This window comes from Leucopleurus acutus (genome assembly GCF_964270905.1).
Source record: "Leucopleurus acutus genome assembly, chromosome: 3".
Taxonomy (NCBI): Eukaryota; Metazoa; Chordata; class Mammalia; order Artiodactyla; family Delphinidae; genus Leucopleurus; species Leucopleurus acutus.
Window position 1 is genome coordinate 145,549,169 of NC_139145.1, and position 13,857 is coordinate 145,563,025.

The 13,857-nt window shown below is 36.6% G+C and overlaps 1 protein-coding gene across 1 annotated transcript in view; it reads right to left on the minus strand.

The window, feature by feature from the left end:
• WDR70 (WD repeat domain 70) overlaps window positions 1-13,857 on the minus strand; it is a 304,294-nt gene that overhangs the window by 227,801 nt on the left and 62,636 nt on the right. The window contains exon 7 of the mRNA XM_082835820.1: window positions 10,882-11,015. Within this exon, the coding sequence (XP_082691946.1) occupies window positions 10,882-11,015 (134 nt within the window). The remainder of the gene's footprint in view (window positions 1-10,881; window positions 11,016-13,857) is intronic.

Sequence of the window (13,857 nt, forward strand, 5' to 3'; positions counted from 1 at the left end):
AAGAATCAACATTGTGAAAATGACTGTACTACCCAAAGCAATCTACAGATTCAATGCAATCCCTATCAAACTACCACTGGCATTTTTCACAGAACTAGAACAAAATATTTCACAGTTTGTATGGAAACACAAAAGACCCCCAATAGCCAAAACAATCTTGAGAAAGAAAAACGGAGCTGGAGGAATCAGGCTCCCTGACTTCAGACTATACTACAAAGCTACAGTAATCAAGACAGTATGGTACTGGCACAAAAACAGAAATATAGATCAAGGAAACAGGATAAACTACTTCTAACAGGATTATTAGGATAGGTCTCTTTGAAGAGCTGACATCTGAGCTGAGACACAACTCAAGAGGTCATTGGTTTTCAGTTAATGAGACAAAATATACAAGTTATGCAACTTGATGCCAGTTATAGAGGGTAACAGAAACCCAGAAAATTAAGCAAAAAAAAAAATCCTTAAGCTTATATAAATTTACAATGAAAATATCAAAGGAGAAAATATATTCAGGTACGTAGTATATATATATCAAAGAATATTAACTGTGCTTTCCCACACACCTTTCACCTCATATTAAAGCTTTCTGGTGATGCACATGATCCCACACTGACTTCCATACAGACCACGTCAACAACCTTCTTTCTAATTAGTAAACCACAAGAAAGTTCTGTCATCCCTAGGACTATCTTGACATACTAAGAATGACTTGTGATTTAATTAACCTACTAACTTTACGAATGAAGTTATCTTGTAACTTCTTCTTTCCTATTGATGATATCCAAGATTAGCTGCAAACAAAAAAAAGCTTGTTATGCAAAACTGAAGTAGCTAGATGGATTTGATATTATACTTTTCTTCTCAAGTAGAGCCTAATTAATGATGCCACTGATCAGTGATATCTATGGGAAAAAAGTCGTATTTGGCCTTATGGTTACTTACCCTAAAAGCTGCAAACTCTAATAGTTTCGAAAATAATATTACTATGGAAACTCATAAAGCGAGTTTACCAATTCACTAATAATTATAAAAAGTTCAAACAAAAACATTTTGTCATTAACTTGAATTCAATTAATGAGCTATTGGCCAGGAGAAATGAGACAGTTACAATGATATGATTACTGAAATTTATGTAACTCTGCTTCTTTACACATTAACTCATACACAAATCATGAATACAGTTTTATAAGAGGAACCTTTATCCATCTTCAGTTTCTTTTTCACAACTGATAACATGAAAAACAAAAGAAAGCACAAATGCCTGAAAAAAAACACTTATCTATCACACAATTATGTTAAATATTATGCTGCATAAGTATCAGCTGTAAACTAATTTTAAAAACTTTCCTAAAAGCTAAAATAGTATTACTTCAGTTATCTGGCAAAGGCAGTAAATAAAGTGTTAAAGTAAGTAAGGCTTACGGATAAATGAACTTAAGCAAACACACGCACAACTCCCTTGACTATTTCTGATGGCACTTACTCTAAATGGTTTTAATCCCTCTGTGCCTATGCATAACATAGTGATTAATGGCACAAACTCTACAATTAGAATGCATGCATTCAAATCTCTGTTCTGTCACTTACTGTATGACCTTAGGCTAATTAATTTTTAAGCCTCCATTTCCACACTGTCAAAGGGAGATAATAAACATACCTATGACATAGGGCAGTTAGGAGAATTAACTGATATAAAGAATCTAGCCAGGCTCAATAAATGTTAGCTGTGATAATGATACACATTATTAATATTACTATTAGGTAAACAGAACATATCTTTGTTCTCTAGCAAAAAAAAAACTTATCTCTGTATTAAATAATATACACACCTCGTATCTAAAACTCAAAAGATAGAAAAGGGTAAATAATAACACATTTTCCTTCCACCTTGGTCTCCCAGATAATCAGTTCTTCTCCCTATAGACGACTAGTGTTATTGGTTTCTTGTGTACCTTTCCAAGAATATTTAAAGCGTATATAAGCAAATAGTCTATATTATTTTTTCCAAGCTTTTTAAAAAACTATGTACTATTCCATACTGTGCTTTTTTAACTCAATACATTTTGAAGACTGTTCCACAACTGAACCCTTTCTCAATGCCTTAGGTAGTGTATTTAACTTCAGTAATAATACCTTCCTTTTGATGGGAAAGTATTTTAGAGACCACTTTGTGATGATAAATAATTTTATTATATTATTATTTAACTGAGTATGAACATATAACTAGGCTCCTTTTACTAACAACTCTTACAAGAGTACAGATTTGCAATGAGTTTAAGAGAAAACACTGATCAGGACTTCCCTGGTAGTGCAGTGGTTAAGAATCCACCTGCCAATGCAGGGGACACGGGTTCAAGCCCTGGTCTGGGAAGATCCCACATGTCTTAGAGCAACTTAGCCCATGTGCCACAACTACTGAGCCTGCGCTCTAGAGCCCGCGAGCCACAACTACTGAGCCCATGCACCACAACTACTGAAGCCTGCACACCTAGAGCCCATTCTCCGCAACAAGAGAAGCCACCACAATGAGAAGCCCACGCACAGCAACGAAGACCCAATGCAGTCAAAAATAAATAAAAAGAAACTGAGAAAAAAAAAGTAAACACTTATCACTCCACTCCCACAGGGATGATTATCATCAAAAAAACAAAAACAAATGCTGGTGAGGGAATTCCCTGGTGGTCCAATGGTTAGGGCTCTGTGCTCTCACTGCCGAGGGCCTGGGTTCAATCCCTGGTTGGGGAACTAAGATCTCATGAGCCACGTGGTACAGTGGGGTGGGGGGATGTGGAATTGTTGGTGAGAATTTAGAGAAACTGGAACGCTTATATATTGCTTGTGGGAATGTAAAATGGTATAACCACTTTGGAAAACAGCTATAAAGTTATTAATATGTTAAACATAAATTTACTATATGACCTAGCAATTTGCAGTTTAGGTTAAAAGAGATGGAAATATATGTCCAAAGACTTGTACACAAATGTTCAAGCAGCATTATTCATAATAGCCAAGAAGTGGAAACAATCCAAATGTCCACCAAATGGTGAATGGACAAACAAAATATGCCATCTAGTGATAGATATGCCATCTATCTATCTATCTATCTAAAACAGAATACTAGTCAACCATAAAAAGGAACAAAAGTCCTGATGTATGCTACAACATGGGTGAACCTCATAAATACTATGCTAAGGGAAAGAGGCCAGACACAAGAGACCACATATTGTATGATTCCATTTATATGAGACATCCAGAAAAATCACACCTATAAGGCAGAGTTGTGGCTGCCTAACGCCGGAGGTAGAAATGGAGAGTGACCACAAATAGGAATGAAGTTTGTTTTGGGGTGATGATAATTAGATTGTGGTCATGGTTGCACAACCCTGTAAGTTTACTCAAAACTACTGAACTGCACGCTTAAAATGAGTGAATTTTATGGTATATAAATTAAACCTCAATAAAGTGATTTTTTTAAAAGCAAATACTAAAACAAAATAACCAATGAAATTTAAATTAATTTTAAGATGTTGTTTTCTGACACAACACTATAAAGATTGAAACAACTTCTTTATTGTGAGACAAACTGATTATATCCCTCTGCCACAGTCCTTTAATCAGCCATCAGCTGAACAAGTTAATGAATACCAGTTGCCTGCACTAGCACAGGCCTATTTTGCTGTGTTACAGCAATGATCCAGTCTTTCCACCAAGTGTCTCTATTATAACTACTATGAAAATTTTGTTCATACAACACTTTATGACAAAACAGGCTTTCATTTGGCATTTATATATGAAGGGTGTCTCTGCTCCCTTCTCATGAGGCTACGGCAACTGAAAGTGAACGGAGCATTCGAGCCCAGGTGATTTTAAACACAAAGGTAAACAAACGCAGGCATTAGCGTTGTGCCAAATGGTTATCAAAATGAAAAAAACAGAATTTCTAAATTAGTAAAAAGAATTCATAAGCCCCTGAGAATATGCCCATAAACCCCCGTCTGAGAAAACTGTAATGTGCCAAGTCTCAGAATTTACTGCAATATGCAGGGCTGAGTGACCTCACGCTGAACGGTCAGAGTTGAGCAGTTCCAGGGAGTGCCCATTCACAGAATGCTTTGGGAAGACAATCTCCACAATGCATGGCCCAAAACAACTGTGTCTTCAGGTATGGATCTTTGGTGGACTTCTGAAGTGGAAACTTATTTTAACATTTATATGAATAGCGATTTTAAACCAACAAACACCTGATGAAAAATAGTAGCATTCATCCACTTGAAAAGGCTGAACATCTGACACAAACGATGAACAAACTACTGAAAACCATTATCATACAGTAATTAAACCTGCAAAAAAATTTCTCAGAAGTGAATGTAAGTACACAACCACTTAAATCAATACTTACTACGTATGAAATTGTGTTACATCTGACTAAAAAACACTTTATTGACTAAATTATCCCAGAACTTAAAGCAAGAACCAGGCTTATAAGTTTCCAAACTAATGATTAACTTGTTAGTCTGTTAGCAGACCAGAAGATTAGAGTACAGGAATATAATTTATTTTCAACAATAAAAAAAAATTCATTCTATACGTCCCATTGAGTTTCTTTTTTACTTTTGCATATTGGATACAGGCAATCCTTGCTTTGCATGGTTCTGATATGCATGAATTTCAGTCGCTATGGCTTAGATAAATAATACCAGGCCCCAACAACATGGTTCAAATTTCAGTTACTATGGTATATTAACTGTGAGTAACTGCATAAAGTACAAATTTTGCTACTAGCACTTCAGTCCAAAAATCACTATATAAATAGCAGCTGTGCATCCTGATCAATGACCAATCACACCACTTCCTCCAAAATCTGTCCCTGATTGGTCACTGTGCATGTGTTAGTTCATGTACAGATAGCAAAGCACATAATTGTGTTGCCTCCCTTGTCTCCCAGGGATAAACCCATGTGACATTTCACAAAACGGATAACCAAAAGACTGTGTCAAAGAAAAGAACACAAGAGGCAAACTGAAAGAGCTCACAATGGCCACAGCTGAAACAATCTGAGCAACAAAATAAGTAACACAGTATTGACTTATAATTCAAGGTATAAATAGAAATGAACAAATAAACAAACAAAAATTCTTCCTTGCAGAAGAATTCCAAGTAGTTTATGTAATTATCACCCCCTTCAGGAGGGACAGCTTAATTTTTCCACTCTACCAAGTATGAGCAGCATTTGTTGACTTGCTTCCAAAGAATGGCATATGGAAAGGTGAGGAAAAAGTAACTCTATAGTGGAGAAACCTTAAAAACATGATAGCATGTATCCCTGATATGTGACAAGAAGGGCACTTCACCTCTGTGATCTTCACCCAAAAACCCACAGCCTCAGTCTAACCATGAGAAAAATGCCATTAAAAAATAAGTCAAAGGATATTCTACAAAATACCTGACCGATACATCTCAAAACTGTCAAGTCATGAAAATCAAACAACAACTGAGAAACTATCATAAACCAGAGGAGACTAGACAGACATGAAGACTAAATGTAATGTAATATCTTAGAAGGGATATTAGTTTATAAAAAAAGTGAAATCAAAATAAAGTTTGGCATTTAGCTAATGATAATGTACCAGTGTTGGTTTAATTATCACAAACGTAACGTGACATGGTAATGTAAGATGTTAACAATAGGAGAAACTGGGTTAGGGGTATACCTGAACTCTGGACAATCTGTATATCTTTTCAGTAAATTAAAAATTATTCAGAAAGTTAAAGTTTACTAAAATTTTGAAATGGAAATGTCAATATGATCTCATCATTTAAGCACACACACACTTATCTATATTTTTCACCTCTTTCCACTGAAAAGGTCAAGAAGTAATGATACCCCAATGTCAATGAACATGTGTAGCATCCAGATTTGGTCTCTGAATACCATTCCCACTAACAAAACAGGTGTCTGTGGGGAAATGCTCACTCTGGGACCTGGAAAGGCATGTACTGGGAAGCCTACAACATGTTGTTACACAAAATAAGTAAGCTTTTAAAGACTAATGAGGTCATGTCAAAACTACATAGCAATCAGGGACTCCCAATGGCCAAATCTGAGACACTTTAAACATCAAAAAGAATAATGACTGGGACTTCCCTGATGGCACAGTTGTTAAGAATCTTCCCGCCAGGGCTTCCCTGGTGGCGCAGTGGTTGGGAGTCCGCCTGCCAATGCAGGGGACACGGGTTCATGCCCCGGTCCGGGAGGATCCCACATGCCACGGAGCGGCTGGGCCCGTGAGCCACGGCTGCTGGGCCTGCGCGTCCAGAGCCTGTGCTCCGCAGCGGGAGAGGCCACAACAGTGAGAGGCCCGCATACCGCAAAAAAAAAAAAAAAAAAAGAATCTTCCCGGCAATGCAGGGGACATGGGTTCAATCCCTGGTCTGGGGAGATCCCAACATGCCGCGGAGCAACTAAGCCCATGCGTCTCAACTACTGAGCCTGCGCTCTAGAGCCCAAGAGCCACAACTACTGAGCCCGCGCACCACAACTACTGAAGCCCACACGCCTAGGGCCCGTGTTCTGCAACAAGAGAACCCACTGCAATGAGAAGCCTGCGCATGGCAACAAAGAGTAGCCCCTGCTCTCCACAACTAGAGAAAGCCTGAGTGCAGCAACGAAGCCAACGCAGCCAAAAATAAATAAAATTCTTTTAAAAAAAAGAAGAATGACTGCAATTGACTGAAACACATGAAAATTTTAAAATCATAAATACCAATAATCAAAAAAGAAAAAGCAAAAAAATTAAAAAAAAACTATCACCATGAATAACAGCAACAACTCATTTATCAACACCAACCCATACGCTAAAAATGAGTAATAAAAGGGAAATAACTAAGCATTTATCCTGACTCTGCATTAGGAACTATATTTCAGGGGAACCAAATAACATCAGGCATGAGGAAAAGTACTTCTCTTAGAAGAATGCCATTAAGTAAAAGTAGATGAAACAACAGAATTAGAAAACCACCATCTTGCAGCCCTCGATGAAATAAATGATTCAGGTATGAATAATCAATGGATGCTAAACTTATTAAGTGAAAGGATGAATAGAATCTGGATATTTACATGGTACCAAGGTATCTTCCCCACAAAGTTCTTGCCTATCTCAAGTATGTAATATTAACTTTACAATGGAGGAATCAGATGTCCCAACTTACTCCAGGGATCAGTCTTAATTGCTAGTTACTAATAGTGACAACAACCAGACAATACATGCCATCTGATGTGAAACAATATGGATTATAATCAAGCCTTTGGATCTTTTGTAGGAAATACTGGAGATAAAGAAACAACTTAAATAATACCAAAAGGAAGCAATTAGAAAATGAGGAAGGAAGAATCTCATAGAGGACGACTAGACTTGTCTGTTTAACAAAGTTATGGGAAAGAAAATGGTTAAGGAAGGGTCAGTGTAGATTAAAAGAGACGTAAGAGATATAAAATAGATGTGATGTGTATTACTTGATTGGATCCATGTCTGACAAACCAGCATTAAAACACATTTTCAGGGACTTCCCTGGTGGTTCACTGGGTAGGACTCTGTGCTCCCAATGCAGGGGGACGAGTTTGATCCCTGATCAGGGAACTAGATCCCAAATGCATGCTGCAACTAAGTCCATATGCTGCAACTAAAGATCCTGCCTGCCGCAACTAAGACCCGGCACAGCCAAAATAAATAATAAAATAAATAAATAAATTTTTTAAAAAACACATTTTGAGGGCAAATGGGGAAATTTAAATACAGAATATTTATTGGAAATATTAAGGAATTCTGAAGAATTTTGTTAAAAATAATAATGGAACTACATTTATATAAGAAAGCATCTATCTTTTTCAAAGATAACACATTGAAGTATTTCAAAGTGAAAGGTGTGTCTATCTTTATTTTTCTTATATTATAGTTGATTTATAATATTTTATTAGTTTCAGGTGTACAACAGAGCAATTCAATAATTTTATAGATTATACTCCATTTAAAGTTACTGCAAACTAATGGCTATATTTCCTTAGGCTGTACAATATATCTTTGTTGCTTATTTATTTTATACATAGTAGTTTGTATCTCCTTAATCCTATACCCCTATCCTGCCCCTCTCACCTTCCCTCTCTAACTAATGGCTATATTTCCTTAGGCTGTACAATATATCTTTGTTGCTTATTTATTTTATACATAGTAGTTTGTATCTCCTTAATCCTATACCCCTATCCTGCCCCTCTCACCTTCCCTCTCCCCATTGGTAACCACTAGTTTATTTTCTCTATCTGTGAGTCTGTTTCTGTTTTGTCACATACAAACAGTGTCTTTACTTTTAAATAATTCAAAAATTACAAAAATGAGATGAAGCAAATAAAGAAAAATATTTATAACTTAAATCTAGGTAAAGGGTAGATGGCTATCATACTAATTCCTCTGCTTTTCTCTCCATTTGAAATCTTTTTTACAGTAAAAAGGGAATTATAGATGAATATGTAAATAGATATAAAATACACACTGAGTCACAAAAACATCATAAAAAGCAGAGTCACATTACTTTGAGATTAGGGGCAAGTGATGGCAAAGTTAAATAGTTCTCATGATTTAAAGGAGTAACATTCACATAATGTTTGCAATATTAGAGTTTTATATTAATTTTATATGAATTGTCAAGAATTCTATTTCTTCCCATCTATCTAATCTTTGATAGCTCACAATTACATATAGGATGCAACAATTTAATTACAGAAGAGAAAACAAGCTTATTCTTGGTTTTTATTGCATTTTCAATTACAACAGTGTAGCAAATGACATAGTTTAGTGAATAATAGAGCACTGGCTTGAGACTCATGAGATATGTATTCCATTCAGAGCTGATCATTGATATAGCACTGGATAGTCCTGAACAAGTCACCTTATAGTTGTAGAGGTAGAAGGAGAGCACAATCCCTATATGAATCAAGAGACTATCTATCATGTGGGAAAAAGGGGTATAAACAACATTTTTTTTTTTTTTTTTTTGCAGTACGCGGGCCTCTCACTGTTGTGGCCTCTCCCATTGCGGAGCACAAGCTCCGGACGCGCAGGCTCAGCGGCCATGGCTCACGGGCCCAACCGTTCCGCGGCATGTAGGATCTTCCCAGACCGGGGCACGAACCCGTGTCCCCTGTATCAGCAGGTGGGCTCTCAACCACTGTGCCACCAAGGAAGCCCTAAACAACACATTTTAAATACATTTTTAAAAGGTCATCATAGGGCTTCCCTGGTGGTGCAGTGGTTAAGAATCTGCCTGCCAATGCAGGGGACACGCGTTCGAGCCCCGGTCCGGGAAGATCCCACATGCCACAGAGCAACTAAGCCCGTGCGCCACAACTACTGAGCCTGTGCTCTAGAGCCCACGAGCCACAACTACTGAGCCCGTGAGCCACAGCTATTGAAGCCCGTATGCCTAGAGCCCACCCACCACAACAAGAGAAGCCACCACAATGAGAAGCCTGCACACTGCAATGAAGAGTAGCCCCTGCTCGCTGCAACTAGAGAAAGCTCGCACACAGCAACGAAGACCCAACATAGCCAAAAATAAACAAATAAAATAAATAAATGTATTTTAAAAAAAGGTCATCATACTAACTCAAGATAGATGTCACTATTTTAAATCATAAGAGCTATTTTAAATATAGCCATCATTGGAGATACTCAGTTTTTTTTTTTCTTTCAATTGATCCTATATCTGTTAAGATCTATTTAGGGAATTCTCAAATCTTTACTACTAGACAGCTTAAGAGTTATAACTTCAAACTTTACAAATCAATGATTTGTAGAACACTGACCAGAGCCACTTTAGTCAGCAAGGTTATTTTGCTAGATAACTATATAACTGCCAGAGAAATTTGAGGTCTGACTCAATTCTGATCCACATAAGACAGACATCTATTATGTAATATTTATTGGCAAGTAAGCACAAACAATTCATATGATCTATTCTGCAGGCTTGAGAAAAATCCCAGCATCTCATTTAGATGCTCCAACCACCACTTTCACAAAAGGTTCACTGGAAGCAAACGCTCAACAGTCCACAGACAGGAACTTTCTCCATATAGTTGATGAAATCCAGAGTTTACAAGTGGAGATTAAACAAAACCCCTAAGAGTTCAGGTTGAAGGCAAAACTAGATTTATACCCCATTCATGCAAGAGTAAGAAATTGAGTCAGAGTAATTTCAGCTAATCCACATATCTTGAATATTTTTAAATCTCATCATTGAAAGCTCATTTCCAACATACGTTATGCAAGTTAACAAGATAGTTTCACCAATAAAATCCATCTCTGATATCCAATACGCTAAAAGATCAACGATGGTCAAAAGTAGAAATAAGAGGGTGGCTTATGGTAGCAACATGGAAAGTCCTTTATAATATAATGCTAGCTGACCATACCTGCACAGTGCAGCACCAACTGGCACTTGGCTTAACATACATTGTACACACACATATAGTATTACACAGTACTTAATGAAGTGTTTTAAAATAAACTAGGCAAGGTAACGATTTCTAAATTAAAATATTTTTTAAAAAACAACAAAAGACAGTCTTTAAAACATAACAACAAAAGGCAGTCTTTAAAACATAAATTAATGAAACTAAAGGAAATTTACTAAAGAATAAATGAATGAAACTAAAGGAAATTTACTAAAGAAAAGAAACATAAAAGGTACACTTCACTTTCATCTGAATAACGAACGTAGTATATAGTCATGTAAACTTATTGTATTTTGGTAAAAATCATCATAAACAGAATTCAAATAACAAGAGACTGTGTCTTCAAATATGAAGGTATTAAGTTGCATAATACATACCATTCACAGGGCTGAAGGGATCGAAATGCCTTAAAAGAAGCATCCATTCCAGCAAAATCCCAAAACTTAACATCATAGTCATATCCTCCAGTCACCAAACGGGCACCTGAGGGATCCAGACCCAAAGCAGAAACCTGGTTTAAAAAAAAAAAAAAAAAGGAGAAAAGCTACTTATTGTCTATTATAACCCCATTTCCTTTCTCTAACCCTACTTCCTACCTTACAGGCACTGTAAATATAGATCACCACTGCTGTTACTTCTGAAAAGTAAAAATGGAAAGCACCTTCTATATTATGTGGCTTTGTTATTAGGAGTATTATTTCTTTGAAATACAAGAAAATATTTTAGTTTAATCTAATCAGTAGCTTCATCCAAACTTATCTACCATGTACTCAGAATAGCTGTCATATGATAAACTAAGTTGCTTTAGTATATAAGTAGAAATCTTACAAACAATTCAGCTTTTTCAATAAACAATTTTGAGGAAGCCTTTTCAGATTGTTTGACTGTCACTAAATGAATAACACATGAATCTAAAATTCCCAAAATGAGTAATGCCAATAGGAACCATAAATCTATTTAACAAAATACAGCAAAGTAGAAATTATTATCTTGTGCATTTGGCTAATTGTTTAGTCACCTTAAACAATTATTTTTAAAGCTGAATTTGTAAGTAACTAACCACATTATAATATCACTTATACTGGTTCCATAAAATCTTTGCTTTCCCCGTGAACTTTTCAAGGTTCAATTCACATACAAATATCCAATGTGTAACTCACTGTTCTTGAGCTACATTTATCATTCTTGCCAAAGCACTTAGTCCCTGGATGTACTGACCTCTCAGAAGGAAAGACTGCATTAGGAATATTAAATGTGATTATCATATACATGAGAGAGTAAAAGGATCATAGTTTTATATAAAGAAAGGCACTACAAATCAATCCTCCAAATAGACTTGAAATGTTAATTAAATGTAACAGAATTACTGCAGTCAAAACCAGATACTGACAAAATAACTTACACTCATTTCAATTACTACCTGTGAATACTGATTTCAGAATATAATGGAATTATACACAAATATAGCAAATAACTTGTTATATGTTTAAATTAGATATGTACCCTAAATGGGTTAAAGAAAGCATTCAAATGACAGCTATCATTTGAATGCCTGAACAGTATGTCGTAAAACAATCAAAAATAAAACTAAATAAACATTAGTTTTTAAAGTCTAAGAAGTGACTTGCTACCACCAACTACAGACTTACTTGCCTCCATGCCCACTCTACCCTTCTTCCCTCCTGTTAAAATTAGAGGTGTCCCTCCTCCTGATAAAGCTAACCCCACCAGTGTTCATCTCCCTACAATGTAATTTGAAATTGCAAATTCATCTGTGACTTGTCTATTCTATTCCTGTCCTCCCCTCAAGAGTGTAAATTTCGCTCCTACCCCGTGACCACCAGTGTGGAGCCACAGGGGCTGAGGCCCTGAATCAGGGTGGGAGGAATGGTGACCAGCTGCAGGCATCCTCACTGTTCTCCTGGGGAAAAGGACAGTGTTGTTTGCAACCTGCAGTTTCCAACTTCCTGGTGGTCATTTGGACTTCAGGGTAAACTGGGAAGAATGTGCCCAAAGGGAAACCTGGGGAGAAGCAGTTCTTCACCTAAAAAACGTTCACCGTTGTGAATTCTTTTTTTTTTTTTTCACTGTGCTGCGCAGCATGCAGGATCTTAGTTCCCCAACCAAGGATCAAAACCGTGCCCCCCGGCAGTGTAAGTGCAGAGTCCTAACCACTGGACCACCAGGAATTTCCCTGTTGTGAATTCTTTCACTGAGGAAGAAAATTACCATTATGTCACTATGTTAATGAAAAAAGAAATGGATGTGATTCATAATTTAGAACCAAAAAATGTAGAACCTAAAAAAAAAATGAAAGTAGGAAGTATATTCCTTGGGAAGAATTTCCTCCAGTGGACCAGCTTTTCTGGGCATTAGGTTGTTTAAAGGAACAAGGCTATGATCCTTCTCTGGATCATCTGGTAGGATACAAAGGAAATGATCTCTTAAGTGGCCAAGAAGATTCTTTGATTTTTTTTAAAAAAAAGACAAAATAAGGTCTGGCTAAGGAATGGAAAATATCTAATTTCAGAAAAACTCCCATTTTATCTAAAAGATTGCCAGTTTATTTGCAAATTCTTAATATACCCACCACCTTTTCAGCCTTTTCTTGTGAAAATTTTCCTAGGATACGCGACTGCATTACATTCAGACACAGAATATGTGATAATTGGTAAGACTATGGTTAATCTGCTTTCTATATGTCTCTGTGATATTTACTGTGCAGTCTGTCATCAGCAGCTTACATGGAATAGAGTGCAATACAATTTGCCTTAGCATTTTAGTTCAAATAGAAATTCTAATTCAGATACTAACACAGTAAGCCTATAGCGGAATTTATCATGTTTGTTGATTTTCCTCTTTTCTTTCATTTAAAAAAATGGGAGTAGGGGGCAGTAATATACTGTGACAGTCCTTGCTAGAGGCAACAACTAGAGAGAACAGGCCAGGCCATTAGGGTATATTTCCAAAGTTTGTGATTGAGGATCCCAACCAAGAGAAGAGAGACAAACCTCTAGGATCTGTGTCCTATCATGAACAGGCCATGTAATTTTGGATTTCTTGCTTAATCTCTCAAGATCCAGGGCCTTTACATGTAAAATGAGGAGATTAGAATACAGCAGTGGTTCTCAAAGTGTGATCTGGAGGGTCCACAAGACCCTTTCAAGTGTACTCAAGATCAAAGCTATTTTTACAATACTAAGACATCATTTGCCTTTTATCCAGAGGCTACAGGATGTGTGATATTGTAAAAGACTGAATGCAAAAAAGCAGGTATGATAAATCCAGCCCTCTTCTATTAAGACAGACATTAAAGAGATTTGCAGAACTGTGAAATAATATCACTCTCCTCA